Source organism: Grus americana, chromosome 13 (assembly GCF_028858705.1).
Source record: "Grus americana isolate bGruAme1 chromosome 13, bGruAme1.mat, whole genome shotgun sequence".
Taxonomy (NCBI): domain Eukaryota; kingdom Metazoa; phylum Chordata; class Aves; order Gruiformes; family Gruidae; genus Grus; species Grus americana.
Window position 1 is genome coordinate 1,149,747 of NC_072864.1, and position 24,225 is coordinate 1,173,971.

Here is a 24,225-nt window from a genome sequence, read left to right on the forward strand (position 1 = left end):
GGGGGAACTAGCTTTGCTGCATCATCTGCTCATTCCCCAACCTCTTCGCGGTTAAAACGCTACCAAACCAACACCGGGGAAGCACCAGGGAGCCTCCCCCGCAGAGCCCCAGCCATAACCTGCTGCCCTGCACCGTGTCACCGTCCCCGGTCAGGATGGACACTGGTGGGACGCTCCTCCCCTCCCCTGCCGCCCCACCCCGGGCAGGATGTGAGCAGCACCCGGGGCCCCAGGACCCTGCCAGTGCCAGGGCTGCAAAGCACCAGCAGCCTGCCCACAGCCACTGAGGCATTTCTTCTGGGAGGGGGCTGGCAGCGGCTGTGCCACGCTTGGCAAGGCCAGCCCCCAGCATGGCACAAGTACAGGCTATTAAAAAAAAAAAAAAACAAAAAAAAAACAACCAACAAAAAACCAAAACCACACAACCAACCAGCCAAGGCAGCTGCTGAAAAGCAAAGAGATGGCAAAATTACTGGGTGCCGACTGTCCCCCAGCGGCATGAATAGCGGTTTGTTTAGTTCTGCTTGTCTTGGAGTTCTCACTGACCACAGGCAGCCTATGGCCGCTGGCCGCATTCACCTGATTTTCTTCCACCAATGCGCTCTGGGTTTCACTCGGCGGCACAGGGCGGCTGCTCCAGCAAAGCAGCCTGGAGACGTTTTTAGCCAAGTGTGATTATAGGTTGGGTGAAGGCGGGCAGGAGCACTGCGCCCAGCCCGACCCTCCGCACAGTGTGCGCGTGGAAAAAATACGTGGGATTTATGACCCCGCTGAGGAGCTCCGGGTGCCCATCAGGGCCCTTCAGCCGCATCCCCGCACCGACCCCCCCAGGGCCGCACCGGGCTGTCCCCCCCGTGCCACACCGACCAGGGACACACACCTCGGCAGCTGCTTATCGTTTATTGCACAAGAAGTCAGCGTCGCTGAGGCAGGACAGTGCAGTACAAAACTATCCGGTTACCGGTCAAAAGCTATCGCAGCATCTTGTATCCATAGACTTCCGTTATGTACAGCTACGTACACCAACGCTCCCGCGGGTCCGTCTCCCCTCTGAACAGCGGGGAGGGGGGGGCGGCAGCAGAGGTGGCATCCAGGCAAGGGGCAGAGGCCTGATCCTGCCCCCACCTGCAGCTCCGGGAGCTCCTGCCGCCAGCCCGGCCGGCGGCAGAGGAAACGCGGGGAGTTTGGGCCGAACCCACCAACCGAGGCCAGAGGTGCCCAACTGCGGCCGGAGCCCCCGAGGCTGCTCCAGAGCACCAGCTCCGAGCAACAACTCGCTTAAATATTAAATACACCTGCAGCGGGGCCACAGGCTTGCAAATCAAAACGCGCACCGGAGGTGGTGGGCCAGGCCCTGGGCACGGGAAGGGGCCGTCAACTGGGGCTTCCCCGCTACCTTTGCTGGGTGCGGGACAGGGCCCAGATGTGACCTGAGAGGTGGCTCGAGAGTCATTTCCCCTCCTCACCTGCACGTATTAAAATGCCATGAGAAGGCAGAAAACACTAGGGGGAAAAACTAGCCTGTGCCGAAACCAGATCTCATTTACCTGTGTCTGTGAGGGGGGACCGGGGAGCCTCGGTGCTCTGCACGCTGCCTGCCAAGGTGCAGGGCTTTGCCCCGTCCCCTCTGCCCTAGCCCACACCCCTCACGAGCTTCTGTGTCCGCCTACCCACCACACCTCAAATTTGTTTGGGGAGGGAAACGTGGACCCATTTCCCCCTGGGTTGCGTTAGCGCAGATCTCGCACAGGAACAAGAGCAACAGCATCCACAGCTGCCTGCGCACCATCCCAGGGAGAGGGCTGGGCTCCGCAGGCACCGGTGGGCAGGACCTTGTGGCCAGCAGCGCTCCAGGGCCCTCCCCGCCCCGGGAAAGCACCAACGCTCCATCACTCCTGTCCAAAGCCTTCTGTCTCCTCAATCGCATAAAGCAGCTTCTCCTTCAGCTGTTCGTAGCTCTTGTAGGGAGGGAGATCCAGACGGTTAAAGCTGGAGAGACAGCAGAGGCTGGGACCAGCGCTGCGATCCCCATTCTCCCCCCCACGGCAGGGTCCCCTCTAGCCTCAGCCGCGGTAAGACGCACAGCCAGGAACAGCAGCTACGTCCCACAGGAACGTGGGTGGAGGGGACGGAGGGCGCCCGGGGCCCCACGCAGCCCCGCAGAGACTGCCAGCGGTTGTCCCCGTGTGCTCCTAACAGGGCCAAGGAAAAATGACTTACCATGTATGGCTCCGAGGCAGCCACGTCTCTTTGCCAACTTTATCGATGCAGAATTTCTGGGGCCCATTGCTGCCTGTTAATTATGAGCACAGCAAATCTCATTACATGACCAGGAGCTGAAAAAGAAAACCCTCCAACATGCCACGCCATCACGCGCCCTTATGATCTGAGACACATCGGGGCATAAATCTGTAGCGCCACTCACTGCCCTTTCTGACCCCTTTGCAGAGAGGATGCACGAAAACAAGAAAGGAGAAAGCTGAAGAGTATTGTCACAGCACAGCGATAGCAGCATGGCTTCTAGGCAGGATGGTTAAACAGCAAGCGCTAAAGCGTATTTATCCATAGACCCGCGGGACTGAACGGGTCCATGTGAGAGTTTTAAAGGACCTGGCTCAGGAACTCTGAGTCACTGAGGTCGCTTTTTAACAGATTGTGAATGCTGGAGGGGTTCCAGGGGGCTGGAAAACAGCTAATATGCCAGCAAGAATAAACGAGTGGGCTAAGTTAGCTGGTTAGCTTGACACCGATTCCAGGAAAGTAAGGGAAAGCCTGGTACAGGCCCCAAAAAGTAGCAAATTAAAGGATGAGAGCAGAATAATGCCACACTGTGGTTTTCTGAAAAAGGGGTTTCATTGCACAAAAATCAGAATTAAGTCAAAGATCAACTCTCATTCAAAATGAGATTACAAACTGGACTGACAAAGTTAACCGTAGCAGCACAGTTCACAGCTAAGGGATTTGTCTGAGTACGGCATGTCACCGTGCTCAGACGTCACAGCTGCTTCACCGCTCACGTGCCGCAGGCCGCCTTGCACTCTGCGATGGGGACGTGGACAGCCAGGTCCCTGCCCCTGCTCACCTCCCCAGCCCCCCCACCTGAGCCGAGCGCCCAGGAACACGCACCGATGAGCTCCGCGAACCCCCCGACAGGCAGGCGGCAGGTCCCCGTCACAAACTGCAACAGCCGGATCCTCTTCTCGTTGTCCATCTCTTTAACCACCTACGATGAGAACGCAGCAGGAGAGTGGGAGCCCTGTCACCCCAAGCTCCTGCCACGAACACCCCATGCCCTCCGGCCGGGCTCAGACACAGCCCGGGGCAGCGCAGCACGCCGGGCACGTAGTCCGGCCCTTGCCTCCAGTCCCACATCCTCAGGGACAAGTGCATCCCAAGGTGCCTGCGAGGAGCAGCTCTGCCCGGCCTTGCCCTCCCCCTCAGAGCCACTTTTGCCCCCCTTCTCTCCCAGCCAGCACGGAGAACTGGCGCAGCTGTATTTCATGTCACCCCCTCCCGTCACCCTGCCCAAGAGCAGCAGCTATTGCTAGAAACACGCCGACCACAAAGTGCTGCCTGCTGTCCTCGGCGGCAGCACCGGGGCCTCTGCCAGCCACAGCCAAATGCTTCTCGCTGAACGCGTGCTCACGGGAGCATTCTGTTCTTCCTGACAGCCTGCGAGGCTGCCTGCCGCGGGCCAGCCCTGCCTGCCACGGGCAGGGGACAATCCCAGCATGGGGAGCGGGACGGAGGCGCTGCCGGCGCTGGGACTGACCTGCCAGAACCACTGGATCTGTTTGCTGTTCTTGGTGTAGTGCCGGTAGATGGTATTCTTCTGCCAGTCGTTCATGTCGATCTCCTGCATGCCGCACAGCATCAGCTGGGGACAGGGGACAGTCAGCAGGGGAAGGGAAACAGGGCCCTGTGCCGGCGCGTTGGAGCACGGACTCTCCCGGTGCCTGGCTGCACAAGGCTCCAGCGCTGGGCAACGGAGGTGTCCGGGAGGAATTCCTTGCCTCCGACAAGATGTTTTCTTTGCTAACAGACCCACGAGCCACCCCACAGACCCAACCACCCGGGGCGGGGGTACCCCCGTCAGCAGAGCTGACGTCACCGCGCTCCATCCCGGGGGCAGCCTGCGGTGGGGTGGGAAGCACCGGCACCTCCGTGTCCTTGTCCCAGCTCAGGCACCAGCTCACCTCCAGCTCCTTCTCGTCGAAGTACCGCAGCCACTCCAGCGGCACCACCTCGTTGAAGCCATCCAGGAAAGCCTTGGTCTGCTCCTCCACACCCCGCGTGAACCTCCAGTCCGTCAGCAGCCTGGGAAGGCAGACGGCGGTCGGCAGGCAGCCAGTGCCGCTGGCCCGGCGTGGGGAACCCCCACCATCCCTCCTGCCGGTGGGGGGACCCCGGGAACGGCAGAGGTGCACGGGGCAGGGGAGAGGGGCTCCTGCAAATCACCAGGGCTCCCCTCAATTCCCGCTAGCGGGTTCCCCTCTCTGCCTCCGAACCCGAGCGCAGCAGCCAGCCCTGAGCACAGACCAGCAGCTGGGGGGGGGGGCATTGAGGGGTGCAAAGCACGTCCCCTGGGCAGAGCCTGCCGACAGCAGGAGGAGTCGGCCCTGGCAGCCCCCAGCCAGCCCGGCAGTGGACAGGCAGGGTGAGCAGCCGTGGGACAGGGAGAGAAGTCTCACCCTCTCTCCCCTCTCCTCTTTCCTGAAAGTACTGGCAACTGCCCAGCCAGCAGCAAGCCAGACCGCAGCGGAGCTCGGCCGACCGCGCCAGCCCATACTTGTCACAGGCCACGTAGCCCAGGGAGGCGGCCACGTCCCAAGCCCCATGTTCCCAGCCCAGAACTGCCCTGCAGCCAGCGGGGCCAGACACCCGTCGGGGGCGTCGGGACGGCCACTCACATGATGTACTCCTCCTTGTTCTCCTCCGTCACCCGGATGCTCTCACCACCCTCCTTCAGCTCGTGGGTGGTCACCTTGCCCAGGATCTCCATGTCCTGGATGAAGTACAGCTCCAGGCCACACTCCTCCAGGCTGTTCTCCCTGCGGGAGGACACCAGGATGTGATTTCTGAGGGAGGCACTGCCAGGAACGAGGGGCCGTGGGGAGGAGCGCTGCCTCCCCCGCAGCGGGACAGGCCCTGGCCCAGGAGGGAGCGCAGGGCACTCACTTGGTCCAGACGATGGAGTTGTAAAACTCAGGGTCGATGGATTCCAGGTCCTTCAGCGTGGGCCGCTTGTTCAGCATCCGCTTGTAGAAGGGCAGCGTGAAGCCAGTATCGATGAACTTCCCGTGATACAGAGCCTGTGTGGGGAAGTGATGCCGGGTCATGGGGGACCCCAGGACAGACCCGTGGGGTGAGACGACGCTCCATCACTGGGGCAGTTGTGAGGCAAAAGGGAACGGCTCCCAGGGTCCCAGAGCCGCGGCACTCGCTCCCGGCTGGCAACCACGGTGGGGAGGAGTGGGCTCCCCCCGACAGCACTGCCTGGGGGCAGCTCGCCCGGTGCGGGTGTGCTCGCAGCCCCTCTCCCCTCCCCACCACAAATTCCACCGTGTCTCCTTCTCCCCTCGAAGCTCTATTAAGAGCACTTGTTTAAACAGAACTGCGCTGCGGCTTCCCTGAATCCCTGGCTTCCAGGAGCCCCAAGGCAAAGGCAGCCAAAAATAATGCAGACGCTTGTCTAGAACGGCCCAGCGGTGAGTAATAGTCTGGGGTTTTATTGGTATCCTGCAACGCGGAGGGCAGGGCAGGACAGAACGGGGACCCGAGCAGCACACAGCCACCTCCCGCACACACCTCGCGGGGCCACGGGCCAGGGACCTTCCCCAAGCTTGGGGAGCCCCGGCAGCCCCCCCTGCCAACCCAGGGCCGGGTAACCCGCAGCACGTTGGCCTTGGGGAATGCGAGACGAACGGGAGGAGCCGCTCTGGGGCTTGGGCAGCTGGAAAATCTCACACTGCTGGGGCTAAAAATAGTCCCTGGAGCTGCAGACCCGACAGCACCTGGGGTGGCAGCCAAAGACCTGGAGCCATCCCCGCCACACAGCCCCTGGGAAACCAGGTCCCCTCCGGCCCCACGGCCATTCCCCAGATTGAAAATGCATCCCCCCACAGCACCCCCTCAATGGCCCGTCTCCCACAGACCCACACCTGAGCGAGAAGGGGCTTAAGGACAGCAACAGTGCCGAGCCGAGCACCGCCACAGCACACGGAGCTGCCTCTCGCCCCGCCGGCCACCCCTGTCCCCTGCAAGGCCCCTGCTCCGTGGGGGGGACACAAACAAAGCGTCTTGTCTCCCATCGCCTCCCCGACCCCTCTCCCTGCATCACCCAGGCTCTTACCATGGCAATGAAGCGGCCGATGAAGCGGAAGTAGGTGAGGTGGTCGGGGTTGATGGAGGAGGCAGGGTTGATCTGCAGGCAGTAGTTGTTCTTGCCAGCGTACTCGAAGAGGCAGTACATGGGGTTGAGCACCTCATGGGACAGGAGGAAGAACCACTCCCTGGGGCGAGAGGAAGGGGGAGCGCGGTGAGGAATGGCTCGAGGAGCCAGGGCGCCCGGGGGCTGCGTGGGGAGGCTGAGCCCCAGCGAGAGGGATGGCACACCCCGCGCAAACCAGGCGCCCGTCTCCTCGGGGTGCTGGTGCAAGCGTTGGGCCCTGGTGTGCCTTGGCCAAGGTTTCCTCCACCCCAGGGGCACTGAGCGTGGTTTGTGAAATGCTTCTGGAGACACCACAGCCACAAACGTCCCAGTTTGCCGGAGGTCCTGCTTGGAGCATCGGGGATCCCAGCAGGCACCATGCGGCTCAGTCCCACCCAGGCTGTTGCACACGTACGCACACACGCCACTGTGCACACACCCCCCGAGTCTCCCGCACAGGCTCCCCCCGGGAGCCCCACCCTGAGCTGAAAGCGGCGTGGGACGGGTACCGTCCTGGCTTTGCTCCCCCGGCCGTGCAGGGAGATGGGAGTCGTCGGACGCAGAGGCAGCCCCGGCATCCCGTCCGTGGTTCTACCCTGTGGTAGAACAGCATGACGTAACCTACCATAGGGTAAAACCACTGGCAGGACACGGAGAGAGGCGGAGAGCAGGAGCCCCTGCACCAGAGCCGGGGGCAGCGGTGCCACAAAGGAGGAGCAGGCGAAAGCACGGCAGCACGAATGCCAGGGCGGCGGCAGGCAGGGCAAGCGTTAGCCCAGCACCAAGGCAGACGCACCGAGGAGCCAGCGGGGGCTCACAGGGACACGAGACCCCCCCTCCAGCTGAGACGCAGCCCGTGCTCTGTGGTTACGCCATCCTCGGGGCAGGCAGCGGAGGCTGCAGCAACTGCATCGCACCACGTCTGCCCCAGCACGCACCGACTGTCCTGGCAAACACCAGGGCCTGTTGGCTGCGAAGGTGGGCTGCGGGGAGAAGAGGCCGCTCGACCCATCACCCCCGTGCCCTGGGGGTGTCAGGAGAGCCCCAGCTGGGTGCCCCAGCCCTCTATGTGCCAGGAACATGCTGGTGCGATGCTTTCGGGGTGTTCCACCATTCCTAAAACTCACACTGCTTTCCATTCGAACAGCTCTGGAGAAAGGCAGGGGACCCTGAGCGTAGCTGCTGGACAGACCCCTGCCCGCGCTGCCCTTGAGGGATTCACGCCGCAGGCAGGGCACAGCCCCGTCCAGCAGCGGGCATGTGGCCCGGCACGCCAGCGCTCACCTAGCAATGCCGCCATAGTCCAGGCCCTCCTCTCCTCGCATGATGATGTACAGGCGGCGCCGCAGGTCGTACGGCTTCATGTTCATGATCTGAGGAGAAGCAAGGGGAAGCGTCACCACGGGCTGGGGCGAGGGCCAGCTCCGCACCGCCCCGGGCTCCGCAGCCTCGGCACCTCCTCACCTGCTGGAAGGAGTCCTCAAAGAGCGTCTGTCGGGAAACGCTGATCTTCACGTGGCTGGGCAACGCGTTTGACTACGGGCAAGGCAGAGACACGAGGCTTTGTGCAGGCTGGGACTGCAGCTCTCCTCACCCCTGCCTGCCCGTGGGGTCAGGCTGTCCACGCACCCACCCAGGGGCCCCCCCGGCCGCTCTACTCACATGGCAGAGGAAGCGGAACTGGTGGTATTTCCAGCGAAAGCTCCGGTCGTATGCCCCCGGGGAGCCACCCTGCTTGCTCCTGCAAAACAGCGCAGGCCTTGGTTCAGCATCCCCACCTGCCCTGGCGTGAGCCGCCCGGCCCCAGCAGCCTCATCGCCTGCCAGGCGGGAGGAAGATCTCTCGGGCACAGCTCACCTCCGTCAGAGCCAAATGCGAGGCCCTAAACCCACTGTTCAGTGTCTTTGCAACAAAGCTGAACCACTTCCCCACTCCGTGTCACGGGGAGGCAGAGCTGCGAGCAGGCAGCTCGAGTCCCAGCTCCCAGCGTGCAGCCTGGCTGCAGAGCGAGGGGCTCGGCCCAAAAACACTTACCCAGACTCGAATCCAGGGCGCGGGTCCTTGAAGGTGGTGGTGCGAGTGTTGTGGTCCACAAAGTAGCGCACGCCCTCGTTCGTGTACTTCATCTCCCAGCCGGGCGGCAGCGGCGGCTCCTGGATCATCCTGCCGACAAGGAAGGGGTCACTGGGCAGAAGCCTCAGGCATCTCGCCCTCAGCTGCGGCCCTCCGAATGGCTGCCCTTGGGGACCGCCCTCAGCTTGCCGCTCCGTGCCAGGCAAAAGGAAGGATTCCTGGTATGGGATTAGCGAGCGCCTGCCTGCACCCCGAGACAGGAGCCCTGCTGGGCTTGGCCAAGACTGGCCACAGTTACAGCTTCACTCTGTCTGCGGGAGAGGTGGCCTCAGTGGAGACCTGGGCCAGGTCCTCAGCCGGGGCAGATCTCTGGAGAACCACAACCCAGAGCTCTCGGGAGCCCAAGCGGAGCCCCGCGGGAAGGCGACAGGGCAGGAAGAAAGCACCTCTTTCTGCCCAGAGGGCCCTGCAGTCTTCCCCGTCACTTCCTCATCTCCACCCTCAGTTCCCACAAGCCAGAGAGCTGCCCCGCGATGCCGAGGGTTCGTGTCTGACCCTCCTGGGCTCCGGCACTGCCTGCTCGCTGCCTGCAGCTCTCAGGGCTTTTGCCTCCCCGGTGCTGCAGCCCGCTCGGTCCCCTAGCACGGATGCCAGCTCTCAGCAGCCCATCGCATGGACCTTCCGACACCGTGAGCGTCCTCCCTGCTCTCCCGGCAGGCTGCCTACCCCTGCGTGCGAGGGTCTTCCCACTGGGTGGTCCGTGTGTTGTGGTTCACGTAATACACTCGCCCATTGTCCTGTCTCTTCTCTAAGAGAAAAAGGAGAGGAAGCGTTAGCTGGAGCGCCCTGGCCAGCGCTGGCCCGCAGTCCCGGGAACAGCCCTCCTCTCCCAGCTGCTGAGAAGTTTGTTGGTTCCCCCTGTCCCACCCCCCCACCAGCACTGCCCCGGCTCATCTGGAAGAGGTAGGGTATAAACCCCTATGTTTCTTCTACGTGCACAGGCCGGCTTTCTCCGGCGCCCCCAAGGTCAGCGCGCGGGGAGGTGCCACGGCCGAGTTCGGCCCTGCCAACACACTGCCAGGCTGGTACAAGAGCCGTGCTCGGCCATGCACCTTGCTGGGCAGGCGGCACACGCACCCTCCTCGGACACGCAGCGCTCCGCAAGCACAGCGTCCCTCCAGGCGCGTCTGCGGGTGCTTTCTCAAACACATGCCAGCTCCCTGCGTGGCGTTGCTGCAACTGCACAGCTTGTGCTCCCCGCACACACCGCACACCCACACCTCCTCCTGTAGCGCACAGGCACAAGACAAGCACGCCACTCACACCAGCACCACCGCTCGACCCCCTCTGCGCCCGCAGCCTCACACGCTTGTTGCACAGGAGCCTCCCAGCACACGCTCCCCATACGTGCCACACACTTCCCCAGGCACCCCCTTCCCGATGCTATTTGCACGCTCACAACAGCAAGAGCCTCCCAGCTGTGGCTGGGCACCATGTGTCCTGGCTCAGTGGTGATCCTGCACCCGCTCCCCCCGTCGCCAGCCCCGGGCGCCTGCACCCACCCCATGCACCCCCTCGTCCTGCCTGCCGATGCCAGCCTTGCCTCTTGCCAGCCACCCCCTGCACACACCCACGCACGCTCGCTGCCTCCCCACCAACACGTGTGCCTCACACGCAACACACCTCCTCCCTCCACGTGCCTGCGTCACTCCCCGCATGCATGGCCCTGCTCCATGCCGGCAGGGACGCCCTGCACGCACGCTCCCCTGTCACCTCCCGGCCACCGCGGCCCCCCTCGCTCCATCTCACCCCCGGACTGCGGGAAGCAGCCCCCACACCATGGCTCCGGCACACCCCGCACGCCATGACCAGGGCTGCATCGATCCTGGGGACGCCGTCCATCCCAGGGACCCCCGTCCCACCGCACACAGCTGTGCCTCCCCCCAGCCTGCCCAGCCGGCCCTGGGGACAGAGCCCCTCTCCTCCCAGGCCGGGGCTCACCTCACTGATGCAGGAGCAGCAAAGACTCCGGCACCGTCCCCATTGAGACCCTGCCCTTGGAGACCCCCTTACAGCCTGGGCCCCCTCTGTCCTGTTCCAAGCTCCCCACAGTTTTAACCCCTCTCCTGCCCGGCACAGCACTGCCCGTCCGCACCCACGAGCATCCCAGCCTGCCCTCGCCAGGGGTGCTCTTGGCACGGAGGGGGGGCCCTGGGGATGGCACAGGGACCTTTCCAAACATCCCGGCACGTGACACTTGGCCCGTGGAGACAGGACAGCCAGCCCCACTCCTGCCAGCTCCCAGCCCTGCTGCGGACCGGGGCAGAGCATCCCAGGAGGCACGCATGGCAGTAGGACGGATCCCTGCTCGGCAGAGGAGTTGGATCCCCAACCTCTCCCCCCGTCCAAAGAACAACCACAAGCACTTCTGCATTCAGTAGCTGAGAGAGACTGGGAACTCCTCCAGGAAAAGGGGAAAAAAGGAAAAAAAGCTGGATTTCAAATCAGAGATCATGCTAATCACAGGCAGACAGCCCCACATGCAGCAGAGCACGGGGAACGCTGGCTCCCCAGCCACCGTTCCCATTGATGCCAGGGACGGGAGCAAAGGAGCTGCTGACAGCACCGTCCTCCCTGCGGGGTGAGCAGGGTCCTGCTCCAGGTGACGGAGGACCGTCCCCGGCAGGCTGTCCGGTGAGCGCGGCGGCGTGCAGGTGAGGCGGCTCAGTACTTACCCCAGCCGGGAGGAAGGGGACCGAGAGGATCATTGTCAGACGGGGTGCCGGACGACTAGAGACAACAGAGAGGGCAAAAACACAAAATAAAAACCAGGGTAGGGACGCCTGGGAAGAGCGGAGCGTGGAGGTGAGCTGTGCAGCCCCCGCTCACACTCGCCTCCTCTTGGCCCGCAGCTCCCAGAGAACTTTAAAAAAAAAAAAAAAAAAAAAAAAACAACACCAGACACCTCGCACACTCAAGGGGGTTAAAAAAAAAAAGCAAAAAAAAAAAGCACAAACTAAACAGAGGCTGGGGCAGCCAAGGGGGTGGCAGGGCAGGGGCCGTGCCGCACAGAGGGGAGCGGGACGGCGCGGCTGCGTCCAGATGTGCGCGGCTGCTCAGCTCCCGCCGCCTGTCCCCACCAGATACACCTCCAGCCTCCTCCAAGAACCACACACAAGAGGGGAAAAAATATCGCAGGCCTTTCCAATGAAATCATTCCCACAAGCCCTGTCCACGCCCAGCGCTTCCTGGCGGGCCGGGGCCCCCTCCTCCCCGGGCAGGGCGCGGGGCGCGGGATGCGCTCGCACTGAGGCCACATTCATCTGCGCAGACGGGCGGCTCCGCGCCCCGCCGCCCCCCTAGCAGGTTGGGGGGCGATGCACAAAGCACCTTTCTTCTTCCCCGGGGCGGGCAGAGCCGGCGGCCGTCACCCAGCCTGAACCGGGGGGATGCCCCAGGATGGTGGGGGGCAGGCTGAAGCGAGACCCCGCGTGAGCACCCCCCCCGGCTCCAGCTCCACTGGAGGTCCCTGGGGATGGAGGCGCAGCCCCGACAGTTGGGGGTTCAGGGGAGGAGGCAGCCTGCGAGTGCTTTTAATGATTAAATAAGAAACGTACTGTTACCAAAAAGGCATTTTCATTGCCCCACTGCACCTCCTGACACCCAGCTGCTAGAGAAGGGCCTGCGTCCCAGCCCGGCCAGCATCCCAGCCCTCCACACCAGGCCAGGGATCAGAGTCGGGGGGGCTCAGGAAACACCACCCACAGCCAGGCCCATCCCTCCCACCCAGGGATGGGAGGCAGCCCCGGGCCCAGGCACGGCCGCTATGCGGGATGCCAGGGCCCCCACCCTGAGACAGGCACCAGCACTTGGGGCACCCCATGGCAGCCCAGCACCCCAGGGGTGTCCTGGGGCACGTCGAGGACGGGGCTGGCACAGTCCGTGCCTCTCTGAGCTTTGGCTTTTCCTCCCGACCCCACGTGCCAGGACTGGGGTGCAGGAGGCACTGTCCCCGCAGCGGCCAGCCTGGCACAGCGTGCCTCGGGCTCGGGGCAGTCTCCGCTCCCTCCCTGCCCAGACAGGCCGGCCAGAAGCACAGCCGAGTCGCATCCAGAGGTATCACCTCACTGTGACCTCAGAGTAACTAATTAGAACTAACAAGGCAGAGAGACAAGACCCTGGGGCAGAGCTCTGCGGAGCCAGCCCTCCCACAGCTCTCCACAGCCCCTGGGAACAACCCGGCCCCTCATGCCCGCAAGACCCCTTGGTGCAAGGGATGCTGCGCGGGGGCACAGCCCGGGGAGCCCTGCGGCACCGGGGGGACCTGCTGGCAGAGCCGTCCCCAGCTGCACCCCAGCCCCCGAGCCACGGCTTCCCCCAGGGGCTGCGTGGAGAGGGCTCTGAGTCACCCAGGGCTGCAGCGCTGCTCATCACCCCCCTGCCCTCATCTCCCAGCACGGCGGATACTGGAGACGGGAGGGCAAAGCAAAGCAGAAAGCCCCAGCGGGGAAGGAGGCAGAGCAGGAGCCATTGCCGCTGGCAGCGGAGAGCTTGAAACAAAAAGTACAATCGTTTCATCAGGCTAAATTTGGAGCGCGAGTCCCTCCCTCTGCACTCCGCGGAGCCCGGCCAGGGCGAGTCGCACAGTGCTGGAGCAACTCCAAAGCTGGCGCTGGCGGAGACGCGAGCAAGCGACAGGCCTGGAGCCCCATTTGGCCTCCGGTGGAAGCCCCCTCCCACGCGCTCCTCCACAGGGGTCCTGCCAACGGCGTGCCGAGGAGAGCAAGCGGGTGGAGGGATATAGAGCCACGAGGGTCCAGCTCCCGCCACAAGGCTTGGAAGGGCTGGCGAGCTGTCCGGGGAGAGACAGGCAGGGGGAGGAAAGGGGCAGAGCAGCTTCCCGCACCCCCTGGTTGCATCTCATGCAGATCAGTACCGGAGGACGGACTCTGCACCCCCTTCCCAGGGAGCATCTGAGCTCCTCGCTGGAGCACAGAGCTTGCACCAGCGCTAGCAGCGCTGCTGGGACACGTCAGCCTCTTGGCTTTCTCCGAGAGGAGCTAAACGTCAATGGGAAGCTGGTCACCCTGCTCTGCCCACCTTCACTCGCACCTGCCCCACCGGAGCTCTCCGCCTTCAGAGCTGCGTTTTACGCTGCGAGGCACGGGGCCGGCTGACGGCAGAGAGCACTGGGACATCGCCACTCCGCGAGGTGGAAACACTCCAGCCTGGCTCTTTCCCAAGCACCGCTCACCCTGCAGCCCAACAGCCGCCAGCACAGCCCTGGTTATCAAAGGGTGCTCACCACCGCTGGAGGCTGGGTCCTGGCTCCAGCAGCAAAGGCAAGGCCAGGACAAAAGTGGTCTCTGCCCAGGAGCTATTGCTCTGCGGGGCTGTTGAGAGACCTCTCCCCAAGTAAGGAAACGCAGCTACTCAGCCCAAACCAGGAACAAGGGAAAGAAGCAGAGAAAGCCAGGGGGAGCTCAGCAAGCCCAGCAGCGCTCATTCCCTGTGCTCTCTGGTCCCCTGGCTCTCACAGCTCTCACCGTGCCAGCACTGGTACCCTGGTCCTGCAGCTACTGCTGCTGACTCCTGCTGCCACCCAGGACCCAACTCGCTGTCCTCAGTCCAACAGACACTTAGGGAGGGACAAGCTCAGCCCCAAGAGCCTCCCCTCCTGCTACAGACCAGGCTCCCGTGGCTTTCTCAGTGTATGCCCAGCTCCGACAGCACGCAGCGAGTCCTGCAAGCCTCGCAGGTCAGCAGTAAGGCTTGGCTGAAGGGAGCCAAGGAAGAAAGCGAGTGCCTAGCCACGCTGGCACTGAAGGGACACCGGGGACAGGCTGCTGAGGACACCTACCACCACCCTTCAGGGCCATGCAAGCTGTTTTATAAAAAGAAAGTTACTCCCACAGGGTTCTCTGGACGCAGCAGAGGAGCTCGTAGGCTCTCCTGTCTGAAGGCTGCTCTGCTGAGCAGGCAGACCCCACACAGCCCAGCGAGCACCCCCCCACGCTCACCAGGCCAGCCCAGGCGAGATCAGTGGGAGAGCTGGGTGAGACCACCACCACCGCAGCCCCCCGGCTCTCACCTGATACAGGAATCTTTGGCTGAACTGCTGCATGGCTCCTTGGAGCTGGTTTCGCTGGGACTGCCACTGCTCATAGTTCCTGACGTACTCGGCCGTGGGGCGCTGCCACGTGGTGGTACGGGTGTTGTGGTCCACATAGTAATACCTGCCTCGAGGATCCACACGCTTCTCCCACCTGGAAACACCAGAAGAAGATGTCACTGTCCATCCTCGGCAGGTCCTGCTGGCAGGTGCCTCCAGCTGCCATGCAGCAACTCAATATTAACGCAGGTGCAAAGGCAGCAGAAACCCCGGAGAGGTCGGGAGGCGCAGCAGAAGGCACACACACAGTCCTACACCAAGGAACTTCCCATTGCCCTTGCCTGAGGGCTGCCCCTGGGGCCCTGGACAGGCAGCAGCAGAACGTGTTGAAAGCAGGACTGAGAGGAGTGCTGGGTTGTGAGCCCCTTTCCCCAGCTGCCAAGCTCCCCTTGTGCTCCCCATGCAGCGGCTCAGCAGAGGATTTGTGGTCAAGTTCTGCCTCTTGGAAACACAGGTGAGAAAAGCAGCTCAGAGTCCTCCAAGTGAGAAATAGCTGAGAGCTGTGGGGCCCAAGGGTCCAGCTAGGGAGACCATGATTTTTCATTTCACTCTGACACTACAGGCTGACCTCAGACCCTCGCTCTCTGGCTCCTCTCCCAAGACTAAGATACCCTTTCACACAAGGACTCAGTTCCCAGCTCCAGCATAACCACCAGTTTCACAGCTGAAGGGGCTGCTTTGGACACAGATCCACCAGAAGGAAATACAAAAGCCTAGTAAGGCCTGAAGCTGCTCCCTGCAAGGGCACATGAAGACTAGATATTAGCAGAGTTCACACCAGGATGCCTTAAGCATTCCTCCAAGACAGCTGACCTCCGACAGAGCTAAGGCAAGAGGGCGGAAGCACACCTGGGGTACTCTGAACCTTCCTTTGCAGGTAACAGCCTCCCTCTTTTAACATCAGACAGATTTCAAGCTGTTGTAGAATCAGAAAGCAGCTGCAGAGATCACAGCTTAACTGAGGGTAGAGCGTGCCCGCAGGAACCTGGAGGCTCCCGTGGAAGAACACAGGACAGGCTTGTATTTCACTCTCACACGTTACATTGGTGGTAAAAGCACGCTCGAGTCATTCCGGCCCTGAACAAACTCAGTCTAGAGAACAACACCAGTTTGGCTGCATCAAGTTCTCTGCTTTTAGGAGCACAAAGAGGTGAGAATTCAGCAAGCTTCTGGAAAGCACGTGGCCCCCAGGGCTGTGCACAGCCTTTATGACCTGAAGACTGTTTACTCCTGCAAATGAAAGCACGGCCCTCCTGAGCGTGAGTTTTGCAGAATGCTTCCTGCGGGTCTCACGGAGCTGAGCAGCACCGTCTTCTCAAGCACAAGCAGCCCCCAATGTGGCTGAGAACATGAGGCCCTCTGAGATAGTCCCAGGGTCCAGCTCCAGGTTTGGGGCACACGGAGTGTGCCTGTTTCTGGTCAGGTCCCACCTAGAAGCATCTCTTTTTCCAGGTGACATGAGGCCCACCCCCTCCCTTCCCCTGGTCCTCGGTGGGACGTTGCTGGCACCCCGTCCCCAAGGCCCACTCCTCTGCTCTGCCCACAAGCGGTTGCACCGCTGGTCAAGTGTTCATTTCCATGGACGGTTTAAAATAAATAATCCTCTAACAGAGGTCAAAACGCAACAGATTGGAAAGCTTTTTCCATTTTACGAATGATGAAAAGACCTTTCTGAGGATATAGGGCATGCTTTCAGGCCAGCAAACGCTTGGTCATCTCACCCCATTTCTTTTTAGGAATGAAAAGTCCTTCCTGCCACCAACCCACTTCTCTCCTTTTGTGCACACTCCCGTGCATCCGATACAAGAAGTTAGTTCAGTATGCGAGATGCCAGCTGCCCCCAGAGCCCCTTACCCCGGAGGAAGAGGTCTCTCCCACGTGGTGGTCTTGTTGTTATGGTCTACATAGTAGACTCTACCATTAGGCAGCTCTCGCTGCTCCCACCTGCAAGAAAAACAAAAAATAAATCAAGAGAGAGTTGACACTTGCTAGCACAGAGACCGAACCCTGGCCGAGGTGCAGCTACCAAAACAAACTGCCCTCTGCGATGCCAGCCAGAGCGGCATGCCTCCCACTGCAGGGCTCCCCGGCGCCTGTCCCCACCGCTCCAGGGCCAGCTGGGGAGGGCAGCACCCCTCGGGAGAGGACGTGGAGGAAACCCGAGGCAGACGAGATGGCGCCTGTCCTCTCCTCAAACACAGAGGTGAAGCGAAGGGGCTCGGCTGGAACAAGCACCGTGGATCCAGCAGCCTCGGCCCCTGCATCTGCGGGGCAGCGAGAGCCGGAGCCTCGCTACCCGTAGGACCAAGAGACTTCAGACACCTTCGTCTACTTTAAATCATGCCCGAACAGCCTCCCTGGAAAACTGTTTGTGTGTGTGCCCACGGCTCAGACTGCAGCTGTGCAGCCCAGCCTCCCCCTCAGATCAGCGAGCTGTGAATAATTAATAATCACCTTATTACCAAGAATGTCCAGCGAGCTGCATCTGGTGGATTAGCAAGCCTACCTCCTCGCATTGCTTAGCTACGGTGTTCCAACCTTTATTTAAAATAAAGAACGACAGCAGGTTTACAGGACAGTTGTTTGGCGTGTTAGATCGAGACTATCGGAGAGGCGCTGCAGCAGTCTGCTTTCTGAAAACAGGCATAATTTGGAGCACAAATTCCTAATTTCCTCCAGAAAGTAGGAGGGTCGGCATAAGATTTCACACAGGGTCAGTTTTATGTCCTGTGAGTTTCTGATGTAGTTTTTGTTTGGTTTCTCTTAATACATCTTTAAAGGGGAGCCTCTGAGTTTGGGCTGGGGCTGAGTTTTCTCCTTGGCAGCCCTCCTGCTCACTGCTGACAGATCCAGCCTGAAAACATCGCATGGCCACAAGGCACGGGGTTCGGAGTGGCCCCTAAGGGGAGCCGGTGCGATAGGGAGGCCTGGCTTCACACAGCTACTCTGAAAACCATTCTTTGCCTTCATTTATTCATGGAAGTTTATGCCCTGGCAAAGGTAAAAGCTCTGCGGAGCACCGTGCTTTCCTGTCAGCTTTTATTCTGCAGCAGAGAGGGGCGAGTCGGCAGCTGCTGACGGACAAAGTGTTCTCCTGCCACACTCCTGCTCCCACAGGTCTCCATCCCGATTCAATTTTCGGTTTCAATCACCACAAAAAGCCCTAGGAAATTAATATACCAGCTTCTGTTGTGACAGCAAGGGATCAAATCTGAGCTTGCAGAAAGCAAGAAGCCCTCATGGAGGAGACGCAAAGCACCGATGCCCCATGACTGGGCTCGCGCTGTCCCTGCTCAGCCTCAAACCTCCCCAGGGGACGATGAAGCCACCAAACGGTGACCTCAGCCACAACCACACACCTGCTGCAACCACAGGTCCACGTGCACCACAGCCTTGACACCGCTCTCGAAAGAGGTGGGAAGGCAGAAACGGGGAGAGCTTCAGCCGCGTCTCCAAGCCCCGGCAGCGTGACCAGTCCAACAGCCAGGTGGGCAGCCTGAAAAACCTCTGCCCTGGGCAGAAGGCAATCTTGTACTCTGAGATAAGAGTCAGTTCCCCAAAAGCGGGAGGGCAACGCGAATGCCAGGCTCAGGACTTCGCCAAGAGATTGTCTAACCCAAATCACATCTGTTGGCTTCGCTCCTGCGGGCTTCTCAAAACCGCTGTCAACTTAAAGCACCTGCAGAGACCAGGTAACATCTGCAGATAGAAGCTACCAGGCAGCAGCACTGGATCTTTCTCATCCCTAGAACAGATCTAGGGACACCAGCGGTCATCTCTGATGGGAAGAGCCCAAAGCAGGACCTCCTGCACCCGCACACCTTTCACAGCGAGGGGCTGCCAAGCGTGACAGCAAAGGAGTGACACGCGAGAGCAGAGCTGGCACTACCCACTGCTGTTCTGGCATCAGGAAGCCTTTGTCTCTGCAGCCCGCGGTCAGCCCTTTTCCTGGGTTACCCCTGGGCTGCGCCGGGCGTTGTCAGAGGGGAAACGCCTCAAGTTTCCTGTTCGCTGTGATGAACTTGGTGCTTCATGAGGATAACAGCACCAGAACAGCTAAAAAAAGACTGAACTCTCCAAAGAGAAAATCTGCGAAGAGCCACGCAGGATTGGGAAGAGCTGCTGGTGGTGGCAGCTACTGACTGATGTCCTCTGCCCCCGTCTCATGCCCTACACAAACAGGTGACGAGCTCACGTGCTCCTCAGGGCAGCGGCTCCCTGGTGATCTGAAAAGTAAATTTGCTGAGGGTTGCCTCGCCCAACGAACAGCAAATCGCCACTGCCAAACAGCAAGCCGTGATGAACTGTTATTATTGCTGACACAGCAATGGCCTGAGACACAGGGGCCCTGGGGGCAGCCCACCTTGCCCAGCTCTCCGCCAGCTTCAGCTTTTCGAGCTTCCCTGCATCGCATCCCGTCTGCTGTCCCGCAGGGGACGGCTCAGGGAGATGCACGACAGCGGGCTCTTCCTCCGGGGACCCTAAGTCCAACCAGCATTCCTCCCCTGTGCCGGCTGCCCCATCGCCACCAGCAAGGAAGAGGAGCGGTTTAGCAAGCGCTAGATGGTGGGAGCCCTCACCCACGTGCACCACCGCTGCAAGCACGAAGCGTGTGACGTGTCGGCCCCCGCCAGCTCCCCTCCGACTGCCCGCAAGGCTTGCGAGGGCAGCAGATACAGGGAGCCGCAGATGGTGCGAAGTGGCAGTGCTGAAGCAACCCTGCAGTCCAAACAAAACGCCCTCCTTATGTAAGAAACCACAGCCCCACGCCTGCTGCCAGGCAGCATAATGTACCTCTTTGTACGGGCGAGACAGCGCTGTGTATACACTCCACGCTAACGACCGTCTGTCCCCCGCGCAGGATCATCACTGATAGGAACCAGATGCAGGAGCCAGCGGCTCTTGTGCCCTCCCTCCTGTCGCTATCGGTCCGCTCGGAAACCCCAACGTGAGAACCAGGACCCCGCGCCAAAGGCCTCGAGCGCTGCGACCGGCTGCTCCTGTGCCACACACGCTCCCCGGCTTCGCAAGGAAACACCCTCTGCCCAAGCCAGGAGGATGTGAAGGAGGTTCTGGGCACTGTAGGGGCTGGAATTATTCAGAACACCTTCCAGCACCCTCCAGCCCCTAGAACAGACTCCCAGTTGTGTGAGAGATGCCTTTGTGCCTGCCGCATCTGGTGCAGATGTTCGGAGGCGGCTATCTGAGCAGAATAAATAGCTCTGAATCCCCACATGAACCCAGCCGCTCTCGACTCCATCTGCATGCAGCCCAGCACGAGCAGGGAGGCTGGGGCTCAGAGCACCCACGAGCACGCAGCGAGGAAAAGCTGCCACCCCTCCAGAGGCTGAAGGGAAGCCAAGCGCGAGCGCTCTCCACGCTCCCACGGATGAAGAGAGACACTGGGAGAATGAGGCAGGGCTCATGCAGAAAGCAGGAGGGACACGACGGCTTTCCGGCTCTTCAGCGCCGGAGCGACTGGCAGCTCTGCATGGGACATTGGTCCTGTGAGCGGCAAAGCAAGAGCAATAGCCCACAGGCTCCGCAGCACGCTCCGCACAGCCATCCCTGCGGGAGCTGGGCCAGCAAGGGGCTATCCTGCACCGCTTTCTGCAGAGCACGCTGCTGCCAGAGCTGAAGCGGCCTGGTTTTGTCTGCATCCCTTCTGCCTGAGACATTGCTGCCTCCACCAGCCCAGCCAGCTGCATCCCCATCTCCCAAGCTGGGCCCCAAACCACTAGTCAAAGCAATACCCTGGTGTGGTGAGTCAGCCAAAAATCATCTGCCCTAGATCAGGTCTCAAGAGATCCCCAGAAGCTCATTTATACCACCCCAGGGCCGCAGCATTTTGTGCAATCCTTGTTTGTGCAAATCCCTGTTAGCCCAGAACCTGGTCTGGCAGCTCTCAGGGCAGGGCTCGCACCGTGGAGACCTTAACGGACTCAGGTCTCTGCTCTCCTTCACCTGGGAAGACCTCAGTACTTGGTCTCCACCTGACCCAGCAAGTCAGCTGCTCCCCAAGCCAGCCCAGCATGAGCACGTAACTCAGCACATCAAAAGAGGGTTGCTGCCCTCTTCCCCCCCCCCCAGATCCTACAGTCAGGCCAGGGAGGGATGATTACACAAGGTGCTAATCAAAGGTGTCTCCAGAGATCCAAATTGCGCAAGCTCAGCCTGGAGGATGGCTCACTACCCCTTCGCTGCTCTTCTCCAGCCGTCTCCCAAAGCACAGCAGCTTTTCCTCCTCCCCATGCTGACGCGCACGATGTTCTGGTGTGTGAGTGCTGCAGGGAGACAGGCACGGGCAGGACATGGGCCACCCTTCCACCCGGCTGGACCAGGTAAGCGCGAGTCTGGCGTGTCTTAGAAAGCAGGGCTTGGAACCTCCCGAGCCCCTGAAACCCTCACTGCGAGGTAGCCGTGGGCTGCGCTCTGCCCTGGGAAAGGAACAACAGCCTGTTTCCACCTTGGGCCGTGCAGAGGTGGGGAAAAGGAGACCTTCAGTCTACCTGGTAGGAGCAGAAAGGGGCATAAGCTCTGGCTGGAATAAAGACCTTTTTCAGAGCACTGGACTTTTCCAGCTGCCTGGAAACAGGAAGCGCCCAGGCCAGAGAACAGAAACCCTCACACACCCCGCATAAAGGCACACTGAGCCGTTAACCCTAATTACCTGTGACTGACACACCAGCGAGGCCCTGACCTTCCAGGCATCGCCTCAGCCAAAGGAAAATAAACAGCTCCCTTCATACAAAACACAAGCCATTTTCAACTCCCCCTCCTCACCGCTTTGCGTTTGCAATCCAGAATTAAAGGTGTCTGAAGTACAAGGGGAGAACGACCCAGCTGCAGCACAGAGGGGGGCTGAGCCCAGAGCCTGCCCGCCACCCCACCAACAGCCAGCACACCCACCGGCACGGCTCGGCCGGCCCCAGCTCTCCTCCCAGCCCCCTCCCCACGTCCCGAGGAGGAGGAGGATGCAGAGCATCCGCACCAGGGAGAGGAACGGGCACAGCTACGTGAAGGTCCTGCCCACCTCCCCCCAGCAGTGGCCAGTGCCTCCACGGTGTCTCTGGAGGGCATGTTCGTGCCGTCCTGCCGGGAGGGAGCTCCCTGGAAATCCACGCTCTCTCATGCATTTAACTCTGACTGATCCCTTCAGCAGCCCCAGGAGAGCAGAGGACTCTGCTGCTCCCCTGGGCACAGACGCTGAGAGACCGCTTGCCGCAGGGATGCAATTCACTGTTTATTCCCCCAGAGACCCAGAGCAGACACAGATCAGACCCCGGCCCTGAGGGGAGAAGAGTCTGCAGCACCATCACAGGCCAGATGGCTGCGGCTAGGGAGGACAGGCTGTGCCGGGGGGCACAGGGGTCCCTGACAGGCACTCCCAGGCCCTCTCTGCCCTGCTGAGCACCAACATTTCCACCGACTCCCAGTGCAGCACAGCCCCCTCCCTCAAACAGCTCTTCTTCCAGCACACAGCAGTGCCCCAGTTTGCTCGTGTCCCCCCAGTTGTCCTTCCAGGGCCATGCCTCCCTCCCCAGGGGCCACGAGAGATCTGTTGGGGGAAGGAAAGTCTCAAGCAGAAGGCAGAGCTTACCCGGGGGGTAAAGCATCCAGGGCTAGCACTGCTGCCCGGGCCGGTGGGGCGCTGGAGCCGGAGGCTGCCTCCTCTGCCTCTCCAGAGCTGGTCAAGGCAGGAAGGGCAGGAGCGACGGAGCTGTCAGCCACGCTTGCTGCCGCCGGGGTCGGTACAGTTGCTACCGCTGCCGGCCTTTCCTCTTCGATGTCCACAGCACCCGCTGCATCGCCGTTCACTGCGAAGGCAGAGGGCAGAGACGTCAGCACCCAGGAAGGGTAATGGGGGACCCAGCTGATGTACCGCACCCACACAGCCCTGGAAGCAGAGCATGTGGTGGGTGGCAGCCGCTACCACCCACGCACGGGACTCACGGTGCTCCTAGCCTGCAGTGAAGGCGGTCAGATCCCTCTGGGAGCCACTGCCACTGCCTTTGGCACGAGCAAAAAGCAGAGGGTACCTTGCGTTTGTGCTCAGCATCTCTGCTGCTGCTTGCAAACATGCTGCGTGCCTGATGGGAATTCAGGTAACGAGCAGGGGCTCAGAAACTGCTGGTGTAGTGTCGTCCCCCCTCCCAGGCATGGGGAAGCCTAGGCTCAAAAAGTCATCTGCACTGGTAAGAGCTAACATTGCTGGACTCCACTGAACTTGGGGAAAAGGGAAGGGGAAGAGACAGAGCAAAGGAAAAAATATAAAGAAAACTGATGAGGAGAATAATGCAGACCAAAAAAATGAAAGGGAATTTGTTTGGCGAATATTTATTACATAGTCAAAAAACCCCGAGACTTGGCAGTCCAGCAGAGGATAACTTTTGCTACAAGACATCCTGACTGCAGTGGCAAAGCATTAAAAACAAACCAGCAACAAGTAACAAAGAAGTAAGGGATGCAGACAGAGCTCCGCAAGTTAGAGCCGAGAAATGCAGAAAACTGTAAGGGAAGCATCTGTGTCTACAAGCCCAAATATTTAGAAAACCTCACAACCCCCCCAGACAGGACAACTGAAGAACTACAGACACCCTGGAGAAGAGGCAGGCTGCTCAGGACACCTTTGCTTTGCAGCTGGAGGGTAGCAGGACACCATCCTCCGGCCCCGGAGGAACCCTGGTACACAGCATCAGCAACCAGAGGAGCCCCTCGGGCAGCATCTATGGGGGATGAAGATTTCCAGGTCAGCAGGCTCACAGCAACTTCCACCGGAGTCCTGCAGGACTCGGGTGAGGAGGTCTCTGACTGCTACTCATCTCCAGCAAGCCTTGGAAAGGGCAGTTTTAGGAGCTTCAATCACATCGTGCCAATCTTGAAAGGCAACCTGCAGAACGGCCCAGGTAACTGCACTGTGGTCGGTTTGATCTCAGTCCTGGACAAAGCAGGGGAAAAGCTAATCCAAAGTTCACCTGATAAGCAAGGTTCCAAGGGGAACACAGCTAGGGCTAAGCAACGAGGCCGCGGGGAAAACACGCCATAAAATAATCTCCTTTTATTGTCAGATGAAATTACAGCTGTGAGTGACAAATGCAATGGGGATGTTCTTGCAACAGTCTGCTCAAAAACCACGATAATGTCGCCAAAATGTGCCAAACTGAGGAGGAAGAGGATGGTTTCTAGAGGCATTCCACAGAGCGCAAGACAGGGTGTCCAGCACTAATCCCAGCCACCCGAAACACACATCTCCTCATCCTCAAGTGTAAAATCATCATGGACAGGACTTGCGGGACACACAGAGGTTGGTGAGTGGTAAATAGCGACGAGGACAGCGCAGTCAAAGCCACTGGGGAGGCTGGGGCCCGGCCAATAAAATCCGCTTTAAACAAATCAAATCAAGGAGCCAAAACCCTCTGTCCACAGCCCAAGGGAGCGTCCCCGGCACAGCGAGGATGCTGGGAAGGGCTGGGTGGGCACAGGGGACACCACGCAGCATTCACTCCCTGTACAATGCTGCACCAAACAGGGCGGAGACGAGCTGCAGCCC

At 60.7% G+C, this 24,225-nt stretch overlaps 1 protein-coding gene across 8 annotated transcripts in view; it reads right to left on the reverse strand.

Annotated features, from left to right (window-relative positions):
* Positions 1–883: 883 nt before the first annotated feature.
* The window catches only part of WWP2 (WW domain containing E3 ubiquitin protein ligase 2), a 179,607-nt gene continuing 156,265 nt past the window's right edge, over positions 884–24,225 (reverse strand). For 7 of the 8 annotated variants that reach the window (XM_054840912.1, XM_054840916.1, XM_054840915.1 and 4 more), the window contains 17 exons: positions 22,276–22,492; positions 16,530–16,619; positions 14,595–14,769; positions 11,239–11,293; positions 9,230–9,311; positions 8,465–8,593; positions 8,093–8,171; positions 7,895–7,966; positions 7,715–7,803; positions 6,353–6,512; positions 5,179–5,312; positions 4,911–5,051; positions 4,197–4,317; positions 3,773–3,877; positions 3,127–3,223; positions 2,221–2,293; positions 884–1,989 (listed from right to left, as the gene is read on the reverse strand). In XM_054840912.1, the coding sequence (XP_054696887.1) occupies positions 1,890–1,989; positions 2,221–2,293; positions 3,127–3,223; positions 3,773–3,877; positions 4,197–4,317; positions 4,911–5,051; positions 5,179–5,312; positions 6,353–6,512; positions 7,715–7,803; positions 7,895–7,966; positions 8,093–8,171; positions 8,465–8,593; positions 9,230–9,311; positions 11,239–11,293; positions 14,595–14,769; positions 16,530–16,619; positions 22,276–22,492 (1,919 nt within the window). In that variant the 3' untranslated portion in view covers positions 884–1,889. Of the gene's footprint in view, positions 1,990–2,220; positions 2,294–3,126; positions 3,224–3,772; positions 3,878–4,196; positions 4,318–4,910; positions 5,052–5,178; positions 5,313–6,352; positions 6,513–7,714; positions 7,804–7,894; positions 7,967–8,092; positions 8,172–8,464; positions 8,594–9,229; positions 9,312–11,238; positions 11,294–14,594; positions 14,770–16,529; positions 16,620–22,275; positions 22,493–23,302; positions 23,476–24,225 lie in introns of those variants that run through there. The other variant, XM_054840919.1, reaches the window with a different exon arrangement.